The 18,927-nt window shown below is 42.9% G+C and overlaps 1 protein-coding gene across 1 annotated transcript; it reads left to right on the top strand.

Moving 5' to 3' along the window:
* LOC114784568 (uncharacterized) lies at positions 1-2,795 on the top strand. The gene is made up of 2 exons (XM_028970053.1): positions 1-1,291; positions 2,640-2,795. The coding sequence occupies exons 1-2, from the start codon at positions 62-64 to the stop codon at positions 2,751-2,753; spliced, it is 1,344 nt and encodes a 447-aa protein (XP_028825886.1). The 5' UTR covers positions 1-61; the 3' UTR covers positions 2,754-2,795.
* Positions 2,796-18,927: the final 16,132 nt, after the last annotated feature.

Raw genomic sequence — 18,927 nt, 5'->3', positions numbered from 1 at the left:
TTTCGTTTTATCAGCGCCATTTCGGTAATCGGGTAGACGTTACGACGTTGAATTGTCTAACATGGCCTCAGAATTCGTGGGGTTTTCCGAGAGTCTGTCAGAGGAACTTTTGGACAGTTTCACCAAGGACCAGTTAGTGGCAGTGGCGGAATTTTACCAAATTCCCATAACTGGTGCGGATAAACGGTTGAAAGAAACTGTTTTAAAAGCTGTAAAAATCGGCCTGGTAGAGCAGGGTGTTATTGGTTCCGTTTCTAAGCTCAGTAGCCCGCCTTCGGTGGAGGAATCGTTACATTCTGCAGGCAGTGTAGAGGCTGAGATGCGGCTGAAGGAAATGTCGCTGCAGGAGAAACGAATGCAGCTTGACGCCGCAAAATTACGTGCCGAACGGGAAGTTTGGGCACTTCGTGAACGGGAACTGGAACATCAGCTCCAGATGCAGAAGTTAGAACATGAGCTAAAGCTTAAAATGTGGGAAGGGGAAGAACAGGAACGCGAGCATCAACACGAACTAGAATTAAAACGTGTGGAGCTCGAGTTGGCTTCTAAATATGCCCATTCTTCACCCTCGTCTGATCCCTCGCCACTTGCTTTCGATGTCGGTTGGCACATTAGAATGGTACCTCCGTTTTCTGAAAAGGAAGTGGAGAAATATTTTAACCATTTCGAGCGCGGTGCGACCACGTTGAAGTGGCCTGAGGATGTATGGACTCTGTTGTTACAGTGTGTCCTTGTGGGAAAAGCTCAGGAGGTTTACTCTTCTCTCACTGTGCAGCAAAGTTCTGATTATGCCCTGGTAAAAACTGCCATCATGAATGCGTATGAACTCGTCCCTGAGGCGTACAGGCAAAAGTTCAGGAAATTTACAAAAACTGATCAGATTACGTTTGTTGAATTCACCAGAGAAAAAGAAACTTTATTCGACCGGTGGTGTGTGTCAAGTAAAGTAACTACATGGGACCAGCTGCGGGAGTTAATATTATTTGAGGAATTTAAGAATTGTATTCCTGAAGCTGTGGCAACCCATTTAAATGACCAGAAGGTTTCCAAGTTAGCACAGGCTGCTGTGTGTGTGGACGAGTACTCTTTAACACATAAAATTGTGTTTTCACAGTCGCAGAAAAAGGACTATGGAGAAGGTGTGTGGGGCGGCAGAACATATTCTAGATCTCCACCCAGTTCGCCGCGGGGATCTCGGGCGTGTTTTTACTGCCATGAGACTGGCCATCTCATTGCGGATTGTCCAACTTTAAAGAAGAAAAACACGCAAAGAGGACCTGCACCAAAAGGGGTTGGTTTTATTCATGCTGTGAACGCACCTTCTCACTTAGATCCGTCTTTTGAACCGTTCGTGTTACGAGGTACTGTCTCTCTCGCCGGAGGGCGGAGATGAGGTCCCGGTCCGTATTTTACGTGATACTGGAGCAGCCCAGTCTTTCATTTTAGAGGGTCTTTTACCGTTCTCTGGGGCTTCATTCTGTGGGTCTAATATTTTAGAACAGGGGATTGAGTTGGGCATCGTGAAGGCGCCCCTGCACTTAGTAAAAATGCGGTGTGATTTGTATACCGGCCTGTGTAAGGTAGCGGTTCGTCCTGAGCTGCCTGTTAAAGGAGTTGATTTTATCCTTGGGAATGATTTAGCGTGTGGGAAGGTACTTCCTTTTCCGGAAGTCATCAACACTCCTACCGAGTCACCCAGTCTGGTCGAGTTTGCGACTGTTTTCCCCGCTTGCGCAGTAACGCGAGCTCAGTTGCGTATGATGAGTGATATTGACTTGGCCGACACTTTTATTTCTGCGCCGGGTTTAGTGTTTTCGTCCACAGCGCAGCCGCCTCAGAGCCCAGCAGCAGGGTCACCGCCCACGGCAGGTGGTGGAGAAGGTGCGCTGTCGCTGTCAGTAAGTAGAGCACAACTTTCCTGGGCACAACAGAAAGATTAGTCTCTAGTTAAGTGTCATTCTGTGGTTGTTCGTAAGGAGGATTTAACGAGGAAGTCGGTGGCATATTTCTGGGAAGATGGAGTTTTGATGAGGAAGTGGACTCCTCCGGTTGCGGATGATTTGGTTTGGAATTCTGTTTTCCCAAGTAGTGGTTCCACTTAAATCTGGGGCAGTCCTCACTGCCCCAGATTTCCAGCGCCCCTTTAAGTTAGACGTGGATGCCAGTGCTGTTGGAGTAGGAGCAGTGCTTCTACAGGAGGATGAGTATGGGGTTGATCATCCCATTTCCTTTTTCTCTAAAAAGTTCTTAAGGCACCAACTGAACTATAGTACCATAGAGAAAGAAGCTCTAGCACTGATTTTAGCACTACAACATTTCGAGGTGTATGTTGGGTCCACACCACTCCCTGTCCTGGTTTTTACTGATCACAATCCCCTAGTGTTTTTAGCCCGTATGAAGAACTCAAACCAGCATATTATGCGCTGGTCTTTGGTACTACAAGGTTTTAACCTAGAAATTAAGTACAAGCGGGGAGGGGACAATGTTTTAGCGGACACCATGTCATGGGCCTTTTGAGTTTAAAAGTGGTATTAATCAACATTGGGATGTTGATTCTTGGTGGCGGGGGTGTTACGTCCTGTGATCATGTGATGTGTGGCTTGTATGTTCTGTCTTGTTGGTGTTTTTCCTTTTTGTAGGTAATTTACGGAACTCCTCCCAGACCTGACGCTGATTCGCGCTCCCATCGGAGTGATGCCGTTAAAGACGGCGTTCTGAGACGTGGAGGAGGTGGAAGGAGAGAGGGAGACTGAGGGAAAATACGCAGGACAGATGCCCTGTTCACATTTAGTCTACCCGGTGCTTTTCGTTGCCTGACTGTGTGTCAAGGCGTGACTTGTATTGTTTTGTTTTATTAAAAATCACTTAGTTCCAACGGTTGACGTTCCCTCCCTCTTTCTAATTTGTTCACGTTCCTGACCTAGACCAGGACGTAACAACCTGGTTCACCTGATATTTTTTTTTTTTTCTTGGCAAAACTCAATGTTGAAAAAGTTGAACCTGTGTGAGTTTGGCCAACAGACGCTAAAATGCATTGTAGGAAATCACAAAGGGGACAAAGAATAAATGTATCTGGGGAGTATACATATAAAGTATAAAGAATTAATACTTTTATTTATGAAGTATTATATAAAAGCATTAATTCAGAATTCCAGACATGTAATGCAAATAATGGATTTACAGAATTTCAGACTTTATGATTTACTCCCTTAGAATGCAGATAATTCCATGGATATATGGTCAAGAATTGGACTTCTAAGAAAATATTTTGAGATTTAGTTATCTGATTAAAATATTTCCATTCCTATATAGATCCCTGTTGAATATTTTATATTGTAGGCCCCTTCAAAACCTTTTTATATTTGCATGCTGGGAAATTTTTTATTTTTTATTTTTTTTTCCCCACTCATAAAATTGTATGTTTCTTCTTTTGCAGTAGTTTATTTCAACAAGTGTGTGCTTTTTTAATAGCCATTCAAGGAAACAAAGGTGTCACTCCCATTCTTTGGTTTGTTCAAATCTTAAATGGATTTCACAAAGCAGTCTATGGAAAAGTGTTTGGAGCATACTCTAGTCTTGAGGTAAGAGATGTAACTTAATCTAATTTGCTTCTAAAAATGACAGTAAGTCACAGGTCTCTGTGTGCCCCCCTGTCTGCATGAGTTGGATTCTGAAAAGTCCACTCCCCCCTGAAGCCTTTAGAAATGGAGACAATCGCTGCACTCCACCGGTATTGATCAGTTGCCATGGAGAGGAGTCGTGAAGACGGAACTCTCTTCCCACATCCTGCAGTAGATCACCCCTGCCTGCGCTGCCCCTGTCAGCTGAACCCCGCCCCCCACCTTAACTTCTTTTACTGCAATGCAAGCAACGCTCACCCTTCTCACCGCACCACCCACCCCACCCTCCAGGGGGTCTGGATGTCCTTCATAGAAGCCCCTTCAAAAGCTCTATTTCAATTATTATGCCCTTGTCTTGTCATCTGTGGGTGGGGTTCTGCATTTATGCTGTTCTTCATGGATAGGGGATGCCTGTGTTAAGGTCGATGAACACTGGTTCATATATCAGCCTTCCTGACCGCCAGTCCTGATGCGTTGGCCTACACTGTTAAATTAATAATGGGCAAACAAGAGGCCATACAGTATCTGATTTCCAGGACTCTTTAGAACACAATGGCTTCTGACAGGAAGGTTAGAACATAAAATTCCTGTACTCCTGATATGCTGGACAACATACGGCATTCTGCCAGACCATTTCCTAGCCTTAAAAAAAATTTTGTGTAGAGACTCAAGCTGGCACACAGTACCATTAAGAAACAGTTTGGGGTTCTTGGGCTGTTCCTCTGTGCCCCAGTAGAGGGCAGCTCCAATATGGTCAATGACAGGAGCGTCTCACACACAAGATTTGTCTGGCAATAAAGACATGGCTTGTGTCAAGGACACATTATGACTCTTTATTATTATTATTATTTTTATTATGGTTAAAGCCTCAAGGCTTGAAAAGAAGTGGGAAAGGGCAAATACCTTAGGCGAGAACATGATGTGATTGAACACACCTTTCCTGGTGGAACTTTAAATAATTTTCAGTGGACTTTCAGAAAGTAAATACCTGTGTTGAAAGTCAGCCTAGAAACAGCCATGCCTGAGAATAAGTGTATCCACCGTCTCAATGGTATAAGGTCGGAATGAAAGAAAATCTGAACAACGGATTAAAAGGCACTTTGAGCCACAGCTGGAGTACATGCTCACATCACTGCATTCTTTCGACTCGGAAGTGGCCAGCCCATTTTATTGTCAGTACAAAGCTGGACGTAATGCGCTTTCTAATGCAGCATTAGTAATTAAATCCACTCTTAAATCACAGGACTTTTATTTATCCCACTTCTGACATGCTCTGTTTGGGGGCAGTGGTGGCCTAGCGGTTAAGGAAGCGGCCCCATAATCAGAAGGTTGTCGGTTTGATGACAGGCTCCCCGGGCGCCTGTCATGGCTGTCCACTGCTCACTCGCCACTGAGCAAAGCACCGTCCCCACACACTGCTCCCCGGGCACCTGTCATGGCTGCCCATTGCTCACTCAGGGTGATTGGTTAAATGCAGAGGACAAATTTCACCGTGTGCACCGTGTGCTGTTCTGCTGTGTATCACATGTGACAATCACTTCACTTTATTTACTTATGTATTTCTAAAAATTGTTACAGGCTTTTGCACATGAGGTGGAAGTGTAGTTGTCCATAGAGGACATTAAATATAATTTCTGTCTGAAGAGCACAAAGAGCACAATTTTTTTTCTGAAGAGCACAAATTATTTCCTTGAGATCTCAGCATAATAAAAATTATCTCAGTAAATCAAGGTTTGTTTAGTGAAGATCACCCAATTTTCGAGATTCTGTTTTCTTGGGATGAAATTTTTTTTTTTTTAGATATTAGCATTACATTATGTTAGCCTACCAGAGGCACATCTAAACAGGAACTATGCCATCTGTGTTAGACAAAATAAAATATTTAATGTTCAATACACATATGACCTGAAGTGTAGTGTTTTTAATGTTGTGTAAAAAATACATTGCAATAGTTTTATTTAAAAACAAACTTTGATAATGTTGAGAAAATAATTACATTTTGGTGTATGTATTAACTTATTCTCTTTTGTCTTTTTTATGTCTAGAATTGACACTCAGTAGTTATCTATCTCTGTAGCATATGTGATCAGATAAGAAAGAAAAAAATAGTATTGTTGAGGGCCCTTTGAATAAGTTAAGAACTAAGTTTGGTGCACTCGGATAAGCATTTTTATCCGTTATAATCGGCATGGAATTCCGACTCTTCTGAAAGGCACATTTTAAAGACTTGAAAGTTGTTGTGCAAACCCACTCTCTGAAGCTTTGGTTCAGCTCACGGTTGTTTACTGCTTTTCAACTTGAGTCAGTCTCTAACTTTTAAAAAATAACTGACTGGTGCTTTTACTGCTGACTTCCATGCTTTCAAAAGGTTAATTATCAAACGGTCTCCATCAAAGTGCTCTTTATTAAGGTTCTGTAGTGCTGTGAAAAGCTAAATTGGATTTTCAGTTCGTATACCTGTATATTTTTCTTATGTTCCCATTTAACATGCATATATATGAGTGTGTACATATGTGGAAGCAAAAAAGAACACTGGAAAGAAAAGAAACCGACCTGAAGGGACTGAATAACTGGATAAATTGGAAGCATGAGCTTTATTTCCAAAACCATGCAGTACCAACACATAACATTTAACTAACACTTTATTCATACTACTGGTGCTCTGTGATGCATATTAATCATCAAAATTCACATAGGAGCTGGGTGTCCATACAGTGTTGGTTTAATTTAGCATGGGACAGAAGTGTTAATAATGGTGTATTTATGAGCACACTGCACTGGGCTGAGTGAGCTGCATGAATGTTCTCCAAGTCTACCTCTAAAGAGGATATTTTGTGGTGTTATATAATTCGTAGATCAATGATGATCTTTCTTCATGTTTAGTGTGATCTCTGAACAGAGATCATTTTTGTGATCAGAGGGGTATCAAGCATTTTACTATTTATTTGTTGGGACAAGGAAGGAAAATTGTCTTTGAAATGATTACAGCTAAATTATAATGTTATTATAATTTGTACTGCTGAGGTGATGCTTTTTAAACAGACTCACACATCATGACATCAACATTGAGCAAAACCAGGCAGCATTGACAAAGTAAAATAAAGGAAAGTGATTATCACATGTGATACACAGCAGCACGGTGCATACAGTGAAATTTGTCCTCTGCATTTAACCCATCACCCTGAGTGAGCAGTGGGCAGCCATGACAGGCGCCCAGGGAGCAGTGTGTGGGGACGGTGCTTTGCTCAGTGGCACCTTGGGGGATCGGGATTCAAACCGGCAACCTTCTGATTACGGGACCCCTTCCTTAACCGCTAGGCCACCACTGCCCCGGGAGTCACTAATGTGACAATGCCAGAGACAGCATGAAATCTGACATGGTCACAGATAGTGAATATTGCTTTATTATCTCGAAACCATTGACTCTGTCTTCTTCTTCCCAAATCCATCAGGACAGAATGCTGCTAACCTGAAATTGTTCAGAGGAGCTGCTCTAATTCTCTCATTACTGATGGTGATCTGTTTGCTGTGATTGGCTGATTGATTGTTCAATCATGTGTAACAGACCTATGTGTAGCCTGCGTTTGTGAGAGTTATTTTCCTCCCAGACCAGGACTACAGTTCAGTTTTGTATCCAAGTGTATAAATATTTTAGTATAGTTTTAATCAGTCAGAAATGGGGGGAGGGGTAGGTTTGCAATGTCTATGTTAGTGTCGTTCATTAACAGTGGAATCAACACTAAAATTATGGTCTCTTCCCATCTAAAACAACGTTTATAAAAACGTCATTAAAATTCATCTTCCGGATCTGAAAAATAATGCACTCCACATTAGTGATAAGTTAACTAACAAGCAGTCCTTTCTGGTGTCCACCTTTTAAATTCTGAAGGCAGACTGGATTTGACACCAGCAAACACACCTCATGCACCTCTACTGTAGAGCTTTGGAAAAATGACTTCCAGAAATAATCACAAACCTTTTCTTCCTCACTTCATGTTTTTCACACACATGCGCACACACTCTCACACACACTTATGAGCATGAACATTCTTCGTACAAGCTCTAATTTGTAGCTGCGTCCTCCCCTCCATATGTGTGAGTGAGAGCAGGGCTGAAAGGGGAACCCCTCTGTGACCTTTACCCCCCAGGGCATGGACACAAAACGCCTGTCTGCTGGTGATGTCAGCCTGAGTGACAGCTGTAGAGAAGTGTGTGTGTGTGTGTGAGAGAGAGAGAGAGAGATTTCTGTCAATGGCCTGGGAAAGTCACAGCAAACAGACCAACAATTAAGGCCTTGTCCTCTCGACAGAACAATAGGAAAGCGCTGTGGCAAAATAAATATTCAATACAAAGCAATGGGAGGCTCATCACACAATTTTCCTTTTACAACGATATTGAACATGAACATCATCTTATAAACTTTGTTGGATCTCCAAATCATTTGAACGAGAATGAGAAGACGGCATTATTTAATTGAAGGATGTTTGCGCAGCACGTGCAATGATCTCCAAAGGATGTGAACATGGGCACAGACTAAAAAGAACGTATGTGTGAGAAGGTTGTGGGGAAGATGAATCTGGAATGCTGGGATCAAGTTTGCTTGATTTATTTCTCCTCTTTCGTTGTGAGATCACTAGATGCTCCCTGTCCCTTTCTCTGGACACCTGCTGAGTTCACAAAGAATCCTTGCAGCTGGAATGGCGCAGAGGGAGGGAAAAATCCCATCGTTCCCTTACTGCTCCATTCCTCCCTCCCTTCCTCCAAATCCTTCTCTCCTATTCCTCTTCCATCCCTCCTCCACCTCCTTTCTCTGTCTTAGGGGAACAGATGGAGGTTATCTCAGGGCAAAGTTGGTTTTGGTATGAGCAGCCCCATTGGGTGCGGTGCTTGAGTGTATCCAGTATCAACTTGAAAAATAGGCTTTGAGCACAAAATGATGTTGCTGTTTTGTTTGCAAACAGTAGGGTTTTCAGTTCACCTCCTTGTTACTTTATTGTTTACTACTGTAACATATAGTGTCTACATGTATTTAGTCTGATGAGGCTGCACAATCACAATGGGCCTTGTTCTGTCTGTTCTGTTGTATCCTTAATATCCTAAATGAATGCCAAAATCAACTGTAAGAAACGTTATATTAATGTTCAGCAAACAAAACCCTTAGCACCTTTTAGCTGTACCCACAGCTCATCCTTTGATATAAATACCTGTGCATACTGCATTCAAAACCATACTGCATTACAACTGTTTGTGTACAAGCCTGGCTTTGTGATAGATGAAATCTGGATGAAAAAGCAGGTGAAGTGCACAGGAGCGGATATGACAATGGAATGAAAGTCACTGGTAAGTGTTGGTTTGAGAGATGCGTGTGTTTTGGTGGGAGATGCCGAGAGGGGTAGAGCAGGGCATGAGATATACACCTTCTGTAATTAGCATGAGTCTTTTGCACCTTAGTTTGCATGCTTTGGTCTGAATCAGTCAGTGAGTTGTGAATATTGTATAATTTTCATGTTGGTTCGTTTCCTTTCACATTTCACATTGTCCGCGAGCTGATGAGGGAAGTAAGCGCAGAGGCGGGACATAAGGATTTATTAACAAACACAAATAAACATGGCACGATGGCTGAAAACTGGGGAAGCAAAAAGGGAAAAACATAAACTAGCCTGCAGGTGTGTGGCGATTGCCAGAACTCAAAACACCTTCACACAGTTGCCAGGTCAACAAAGAATGTCACAAAGGTCACAACAAATGTTGCAGCCCTGCCTGGCTGCTCCACAGGGCCTTTTAAATGGCCGTCCTGATTGTGCACAGGTGAGTCTCCAGGGGCTGTCAATCCTGAAACACATATACAAAAATCCAAGCGAACCAAAATCTGTTGCTTCAAATGACAGGAGAACTGTCTGCTGATTGGTCAGATGTATCATGGGAATAACAAAAGTAAATACAGGAAGCAGATAACATTGAAATGTTATCTGAAATGTTAATTCACTGTTCTCAAATCATGTCATAGCATTTGGTCTTGTTTTGGTTTTGTACGCATTCTCACCAGGCAGACCGACGAGTTCACGGTTTGATTTGAATCAAAACCACCTCCCCATCCTGAAGGCTTTATGTGTAATTTCCTGATGCTATTTGCAAAATCATGAAAAAATGGAAGGACTGGTAAATGGTCATGTTAACAAGATTATGGTCTACGTCTGCATCATTCTGACCTATCCCCCCTACCAAGTTGCTTAATGTAAAATTGGCCTTCCTTTCAGACTGCATTACACTACTGCCTCCTCAGTGCTACATGCATTTCATTTGCAATCAAGCAGCACAGAAAAGGGCAAAACGTATTGTCAACCCCCCATCATTAATACACGCTTTTCAGTGTGAGGGATGAGATGAGGAAAAACCTTAACGAAGGCTCAAGTCAAACATAAAGAGAATTATATTAAGTTGGCCTCACTTACACACTTCCTCATTCTCTGCCATCAAATTTAAACTGTTGAGCTGTAGCTGGAGGCTACTCCACATTTTTTGTAGTTTGGGTTTTTTGGCGCGCTCCCATCTAGGTCAGCGCTTACAAGCCTTGCCAGGAAGTTCTTCTCACTTGAATAGCAGGAGGTCTTTTTTCATGCATATGTTCCACTTGGTAATGCAGCGTTTTTTGAATGCTCAGCTCCACCATATGGATGCTATGGCTTGGACGTTGTAGAATGCTCGCTGGAGGCAGAAAAATGTCTGAAGAGGAGGTGCAAAATATAAAGTGACATTACCCTTAAACTCAGTGTAGCGCTTGCTATGGGCTTGTATAACACACTCCAACCCAAAATCTGTTCATTTTCCGTGTGCCGTTTATTTAAGGAACACATGATTATCTGATTAGCTTGAGGTGCACCGAGTACTTTCAGCATGTGGTAGCACTTTCGGTTTCAACAAGGCTCCTCTTCATTATGTGTGCTGCAAAATAAAACCAGACAGATCAAAGATATGGCCTTATTTTTTATTCATATGTGCTATTTCTATGGCCATATTGGCAACATTACATAAGAGGTGTTTAATTACATTTCCATGTTTTTATGTTCATTCTTTGAGACATTTTTATGTAAACCTGCATTTTGCGCTGAGAACTACAATCCACCTGTGCATGTGTGCACAGAATTAGAAGAAGGTTTGCTTCAGGGCATGACACATTTTTGAGCAGCTTTGGAACCCCTAGCCTGATAATTCCTTCAATTATTAACTGGCTGGTTGGTGGACATAGTGTACCTATGGTTAAAAAAACAAAGTGCCAGGTATTCACAGGCAAGCAAGCCCTGACAACACAAAACACTGTCATTAAGGCTAATTTCATCTGTTCGTCCTTGAAAACAGCCATGGTGCTGTGAGCAGGAGGCTGAGTAATTACTCCTTCATTCCCGGGGTGGAGCACATGGATAAACTGCCGATGCGTTCAACTCACCGCTCAGTGGAGGTGGCAGTGGGGGTGTTGAGCTCACTTTCTGATTCCATGCCAGATATTTGGTGGAGAGGTTATTACCACTTGTCATGTCTGCAAGGGATGGCAAAAGTGCTTGATTTTCACTGTTTTCTCTGCCTGATCTTTTCTCTTTCTCTTTCTGATCACTGCATCTTTTTGAGAAATTTGCCAGTGAAATGTTTGGGGGGTGAAACGTTAGAAATGCAACTTGTTGTTGATTACCAGATGCAGGAAGTCAGTGCGAGTGTGCAAAGTTGTTGCTGCATTACGCGCTAATTAAGTTTTAGATCCTGTTATTTGCCTTGCTTGGCTTGAGAGACAAAGCTAATCATGTCGAGTGGTGGCGGAGTCGTCTGGAACAGCAAGGCCAGGTGTTCTAGCTTCACTCTGAGCACCTGCTCGCTCACCGCCTGCACCTGCCATCTGCTTAGGAAGCCTGCTGCCTCTCCCCTACACCACCACGCTCCAGCAAAGGCCCGAGAATCATTTATCCCTTCCTTAGAGGCAATGGAGAGCAGTTGGAGAGAGACAAGTCCTGATACCAGAACACTTGTCCTTTTCTTGCTTCCACTCAAACGAAGACATATTTTGGATGCTCCTGTCGAGTCACATTGTTGCCAGATTCTAATTTCCACAGCAAAGGACTCTTGATAAATTTAGTTCACAGGGAGGTCAAGGACAATTGAGACACACACCCACTTCTACACAATCAACAGTGGAGCACAAAAATGCCAATAAATCAGGTCTGGGGCATTTTACTCTGCAGTGTGGAGTGCTGTGATTTTTCTTTAGTGGACCTCCTAAATAATTATTTTCACCTAATAAATGTTTCACCTAAATAGTAAATAAATAAGTTAAAAAAAGTCTTCTTAGCTATCGATTTAGCAAGCTTGACTCCAAAATGAGGGCTACTTAGGTCTTGGGTGCAGACTGCCTCTATTGAAAAGAAAAAACATGATTTCATGTTTTTGTGAGTCTTTTTGCAAATGAATGGAACAACATAATAAAAATGATGTCAGCCGGTTTGTAGAATCAGCAGTTGGGATAATGCTCTCATCTGCTCTGTAATATACTGAATCTTTAAAAGCAGTTTTTCTTATTGTTATTCTCAAAAGAAAATTACATAATCTCAAAAAAAGAATTAATTTAAAACTTTTTTTCATATCAGATTCACGGACTTTGTAAGCATCACACTACCAATTATCTACAGATAGACAGATTTTCGACAGACACGTCACCTCAGTAAACAGTCCTGCCAAAATGCTAATACCATCAGCATGAATAATGAAAGGAGCATGTTCTAGACAATGAACTAATTCATTTTCCACAAATACATACTCACCCATTCACTCATAGACACAGAGACCTACATGTTCTGTCTTGAGGGTTGATTGAAAAAGACGATACCCAGTGCCTGTGTGTATTTGCGAGTATCTCTTTGATGTGAGTGGCAAAATGGAAATGCACCTGTGTGGAGGAAGAAAGAGGAGAGTGTGTTTTGTGTGTGTGTGTGTGTGTGTGTGTTTTAATTAAACCCTTTATCCCAAGGCTTGGGCATGGATCCCTGTGTTTGTTTCGCTGTGCCCGTGATTTTATCATGAGCCTCCTCGTAACTGAACGCGAAGCAAATTATCTTGAATACCTCTTGCCACAGCTGTGTAAAACAGAGACACTTACCATTCACTCTGTGTATTTTAGGCAAGAAACCAGGTAAAAGAACTCAGCTAACCCATATCCCCCATACCCCCACAACACATATACACACATAAATACATATTCATACTTTTGATTTTCTAATGAAACAAAACCAATTTGGAGCTACTGATGCTTTGTCATGCATGACTATTGCATTTCAATAATTAGAAAAACACGATTATTGACGATTATAAAAATTTATCTTTTGCATAAGCATTAAGGTACATTTCGAAAAGAAAATGTTCTTTTTGTGTGTGCCTTACCCATGACCTGGCAGATCCCTAATGTGAAGTTAGGGCTTTTTATACATAAATTAAGGTTCATTTTTATGAATGACATGCATTTCTTGACATGCACTGAGGAAGCAATACAAACTAAAGAAACAACCCTGGGGGTAGGGGTTCCAGAGAAGATTCACATTGCCCTGCACTGAAAAAAAAATCATGTTGGATTTACTTAATTCATTAATTGTGTTAAAAGTTATTCACATTCAATAAACAAGTGTATTTTATCTTGAGAAAGTATGGTTGAAACATGTTAAAGTAATTTAAGCTCTTTTAACATTTTAATCCTTCTCGATTTTATCACTTTTTCCAAAGACAATTCAATAACTTTCCTCCAATACTATTTGGTCACTACTAAATACTACACATTATTTTCATATTATATGCTAGTGTCAATTACACAATTTTACAATGGAGGTTAAAAAACAGATTGTTTGTATTGTTCTCTTCCAAGATGTTGGCCTGTAACCACTAGTAACTTTTCAAAACAAAATGTCTAACTTCACTGCAGTGACAGAAGGTAAAGAATCAAACAGACATTATTGTTCTATTTTAATACAAATCAACAGTGAATAAGTCATGTCAGTTTTTCAGTGTTTTATCAACTCAATCACAACAGAAATTAGATGTATTCTTTTGAAAAAGGTTACAGGCAACCATTTTGCAAGAGAACAATACAAACATTCTGTTGAAGGCCTCTATTGTCAAGATTAAATTAAATAAAAATTGTAATTGTAAACATTTGATGTAAATATAGACCTGATTAATAGAACAATCATTTATGTCTAATCATTTTCTATTAACATTGTCTAATCCAGATAAAAATGGGTAAACAGTTGTAAGTCAAAACTGACTCAAAACTGATCGATTCAACTGAATTAAAGTTGAATTGACCATTTAGACTGTGGACAGTTCTCCACGACAAACAAACTAAAATTGAAAAATGCTGCCAAACAGAACATTTAGCAGAGAGAGGAAGAAGAAGAAAAACTGTCTCTGTTGACATGGCAGTAAAGGAGTAAACAACTGGTGAAGCAGAAGTATAAAATGACTGACAGTTTTTTGTTGATGTTAACAATGAGCGCTGTTATTTATTGTGGGTCCCATGTACACAACAGTGAGCTGTCCTTATTGCCGTAGTTTTATCTTCAAACTTTGGGCTTTTCTCGACAGTTGAGTCACATCCAACTCCATTATCTCACCTTTTCAATTACCTCAAAAGTGTAGCAGAGCTGTGGTGGATGAGTAAATGAGTAAAATGAGTCAATGAGTAAAAAAAGTCCAAGCAGCATGGCTTGAAGCACCACCTCACCCTCGATGATGATGCCAACATCAGAAAAGTCATTGCCTGGAGTCTCTGGCAACATAGATTCTTACTGTTGTTTTCTCAATAGCACTCAGTGGAGTGGCTTCAGTCACGTCCTGTTAAAATGAATTAGAAATGTAAAATAAATAACTAAATAAATTAACCCCAAGCAATCATCTGGTCAGCAATGTTATGTAAATCTATTGTATTCTCCTCCTCAGTTTTTCTGGAAGTTGTTTTTATGTTCCTTGATGGACCTGGCCAAATACTGCCCTTGTCAGGTAAGGGTCAGCACAGTGTGTGAAGATGGTGGCATTTTCCTTCTTTAACCAAATGTAATCGAAACAATATTTTTTCACTCTGTAGCAGAAGGTTTAAAATTATTTTTCACATTCATGATAGGTGGCTATGGAGAAAAAGCAGACTGTTAGGACCATTTGTGTAACAACTGTAACTTTTTGTTTTAATCTCAGCGCTGGAATCTCTACCAAAGCAATAAAGAGGGCAAATGTAGCTAAACAGTCCAAGTAGGATCACAAAGTTCACAGACTACATTTTGAAATGTAGCAAAACCACAATCTACTCACAAAACACTCACCATGTACTCCTGCACCAAGATTTAGATAGATGCAGAGTCCTCTAATGAGGGACTCCCTTCCAACAACACTACCTGTTTGGACCTGACCTTTATGGGAGTGACCATGACGCTTGACTTCTTCTACCAACAATACAAAGCGTGCAAAACGAGATCGCGCGTGTTATCACAATAATTAACACCAGTACATTATTGAGTCACTTCATCCCAACATGATCTGAACAAATTTGTGTGCTCTCTATACAAATCATGTAGTTTATACACTGTACAGTTATTTTTAAATTTAGAACATGAGACAGTTGTGTTAAATAAACCCAAGATGCTTATATAAAATCCATGACCTGGAGTCTCTTTTTTTTCAGTGTGCTTAGTGTCTCGAGTAAGGCTCTTTTTTTATTGGAGCAACTTATCCTGTGCTGTTTGAGTTTGAGTGGAATGGGGAGAGGGGTGTGCGTGTGTGTGTGCGCATGTATGTGCCTCTAAGTTCTTGGGAAGGTTCTCTTTGATTCGCCTTGAAAAACTTGCCGTTGCCCAAATTAAACCAGCGGCCCTTGGTGGTCACGTGTGTCATTACATTGTACAATGCACTAGGATCACAAGGTTGTGGCAATAATGAGTCTTTGCCACACGGCGCAAATTATTTCACCATCGGGTGTGGACCTGACATGTGTTTACATCGCAGGCCAGTGGTGCAGAGGCCACGTCTCATTTCGTCCAGGCCCATGCCCAAAAAGGATCAAATTCTCAAACCCAACATGCATAATGCCCAATTGAAAGGGCCAGGATGTTGAGAATTCTCTTTTCATTACTTCACTGCCATTTCTTATATCACCCCTGTCAAATATGTGTGTAATGGGACCAAGGGGAGCGAGCTAACACACGAGGGTCTCTGGCGAAGCAGCGAGTCTTGTTCTCCGACATCACAACCACCGGCTCTGAAGATTGCTGAACGGAGAACACATGTCTGATGGAGAGCAAGCAGCTGTAGCAATGAGTCTTCAAAGCAATTGAGCCATCAAGCCATGTGTTCTTGCACACTGATTTCCTGCTCGGGTTTGAACTGCAAACAAAACGCAGTGATGCTGCACTCCAAATGTCCCAATAAAATGTCATTAACATTATTTACATAAATAAGCGTGTGCATTTTCACCTCAGGAGTCAGAGGACGGCAAAATGTTATTTATACAAATTAAGAGGCTCGGCAGGATTTGCATACTAATCTCTCAGGAACTGGGTGGGGCCACAGTGATGAATCGCTGGCTTAGCCTCATGCTCCTCTGAGGTAAAAAGAAATACACTGCAACCCTGTTTGTCCTCCGTTGCCATCCCCGCTTCATCTGGCCCGCCCCTGCTCTCTGGTAAATACTCCAAAGGACAACATCACCTTGTGCAATCTCCTCCCACTTGAATTTCTGGCCAGTTTTTCACTGGGGAGAAACATACAAAAACAAAAGAACATGCTCATTTCAGACCATTTTTTAAATAAAAATTTTCATCTTGAGCTGGATTTCATCCTTCTCTGCTTTTATTACAAAAAACTGCATAAACAATAGTGCTAGAGCAGCTTGTTGTCACATTGGCGAGCTGACAGGGGAAGGAAGCGCAGAGGTGGGACATAATGCAAACAATGATTTATTATATAATAAAGGCTATGTCCTCGGAGCCCCAGCAGTACCATCAGTGGAAGTGGCGGGGCAGACTGCGGCAGCGACAGGGCTCCTGCCCAGCTGCATCCTCCCACTGGCGGACCCGGACCCTCTGGTTGGCTTCCAGACATGGTCCCGCATGATGGCCTCGGTCCTTCCAACCTGCACACAGAAACAAACAGGGCCGACCCTTCCGACCCTAGACGCTTCCTGCGTCGTTCCCTACCCCGCGCAGGGAGGTGGTCCTGGACACTCCGGTGACCCTTCACCGCACCTCTGGCTGGTGCATTCGGGGTACATGCAGCCCCTCTCGCTGCATGTCCCCACTAGTAGTGCGCCCAGCTTCCCTTCCTGCACCCCGCAGGGAGATAGTCCCGGACCCTCCGCCGACCATTCAATGCACCCCAGGCTAGTGCATTCTGGGAACATGCAGCCCCTCTCGCTGCATGTCCCTGCTGGCAGTGCAACCAGCTTTTCTACTTGCACCACACAGGAAGGTGGTCCTGATCCCGGACCCTCCGGCCACCGTTCACTGCACCCCATGCTGATGCCTTCTGGAGGCGGATGCAGGCCCATGCCTGGCCCGCCCTCCTTACCGGCTACCAGAGGACACAACTTCCCCACCCACTCTCCCATCAGGAGAAGCCCCCAACCCAAACTGCACCCCCCCAAAAAAAACTTTGAAGGAGCACCCCCAGAGCTGGAATTAGGGGTACCTTGGGGCTTGTCCACCTCATCCTGGACCAGTGCAGTCTTCCTCCATGGGGTTTGGCTCCTCTGCTGGGTACCCATCTGGTAGGCATAAAGAGGGGGAGTGGGGGCAACATACAGACACAAAAGAGACACACACAGACAAAGACAGATAGAAGAGAGGGTCATCTGGTTCCCTCTCTAGGTTTTCTTGCACCGGATCCTGACTGGTGCTGGGTGTGGTGGTGGGGCAGGGTTTGATCGCTGGGTCAGGTTCTGGCTGATCAATTTCCGCCCTCAGTCTCTCCAGGAAGTCCCAAAAACCCATTCCATCTGTCTCTCCCCGCTGGGGCTGCGCCCCAGCCCCATGCTGACCCAGCTAGACACGTGAGGATGGTGGTGATCTTGTCCGTGTCTGAGACAGAGGTAAGAGCAGCAAAGAACACGCCACAGGATGTTAAAAAAGACTGGCATGTACCTGCTGCCCCGGAGAAGGGTCCCTGGACCATGGGTATGGCCCACACAGGGGTGTGCGCATTGCTGGAGATGGTGGTGGGTGTGCGGCGTGGAGGGTCGTGGACATCCTCTACAGCAGGCGGGGTTTGTGCTAGCGCTGCACTGCCATTCAGCTGGGGAACGTCCGGACAGGGGGAAGGCGTGTCCGTGACTGGAGAGGCGGATTCCCAGCGAGGCAGTTCCAGCAGCTGAGTTGCTGGCTGGCGACCTCCCGTCACCCTCTTCCACCAACTTACCCCTGCATCACCTCCAACTAGCCTGCAGCCGTGTGGTGATTGCCAGAACTCAAAACACAACTATACAGGTGCAAGGTCCACAATGAAGGTCAAGTTCACAAAAAGAGTTCACAAAAATGTTGGAGCCGCCGAAGGGCAGAAACACCGGCCTTATAAAATGGCGTCCTGATTGGGCACAGGTGAGTCCCCAGGTGCCGTCAATCCTGACACAGGAATTTAAATGCACTAGTTGGCAAAAAACAAATGAGGGAAATGCACCTGATAGCAAGGACAGGGTGGGTGCAAATAAACATATTTTAAATCCGACTGGCTTTCTACCTTGCTCACCAACTCCATTATACAGCTAGCCTGTTCCTGCAAATGAAAGCAGCCATGATTTACTTTTTATTGCTGATTCTTGCAGCGGTAATGAAGTTGGGAATGTTATGTCTCTCCTATTATCTTTTCATTAAATATATGACTGGAAAATAGGGTTGCCATGGAGATGGGTCGGCGAATAAAGTCTGCCAGTATGATGTAGAACTGCATTGTTTACATGCGCCAAGACTGAAGGCTACCGGAGATGCAGGAACATCCTTTATTATGACTCTTAAATGTTGCTTCCCAGCCCCCACCCCACTCTGGCTTTTTCCGTTTTATGAACCAAATGGTGTCGTCTGAATCAGACAGAATATTCCTGTTAATGTGGAGAGGTTTCATTAGCTACTTCTCCAAATGATAACTGGCACTCTATGGTGGTAAGAAAAAGATGAGTATTCAGGAGCAGTGAGTGATAATTCACTGGTGAGAGTCACACTGAAATGGTATTCTCCCGCATTGTCTCTCCCATTGCGGCTAATGACCGGCCATATCCATTGCTGACGTCAACACCACCTGG

Source organism: Denticeps clupeoides, chromosome 2 (assembly GCF_900700375.1).
Source record: "Denticeps clupeoides chromosome 2, fDenClu1.1, whole genome shotgun sequence".
NCBI classification, from domain to species: domain Eukaryota; kingdom Metazoa; phylum Chordata; class Actinopteri; order Clupeiformes; family Denticipitidae; genus Denticeps; species Denticeps clupeoides.
Note: the sequence above shows the minus strand (reverse complement) of the source record. Positions and strands in the feature narration are given on the sequence as shown.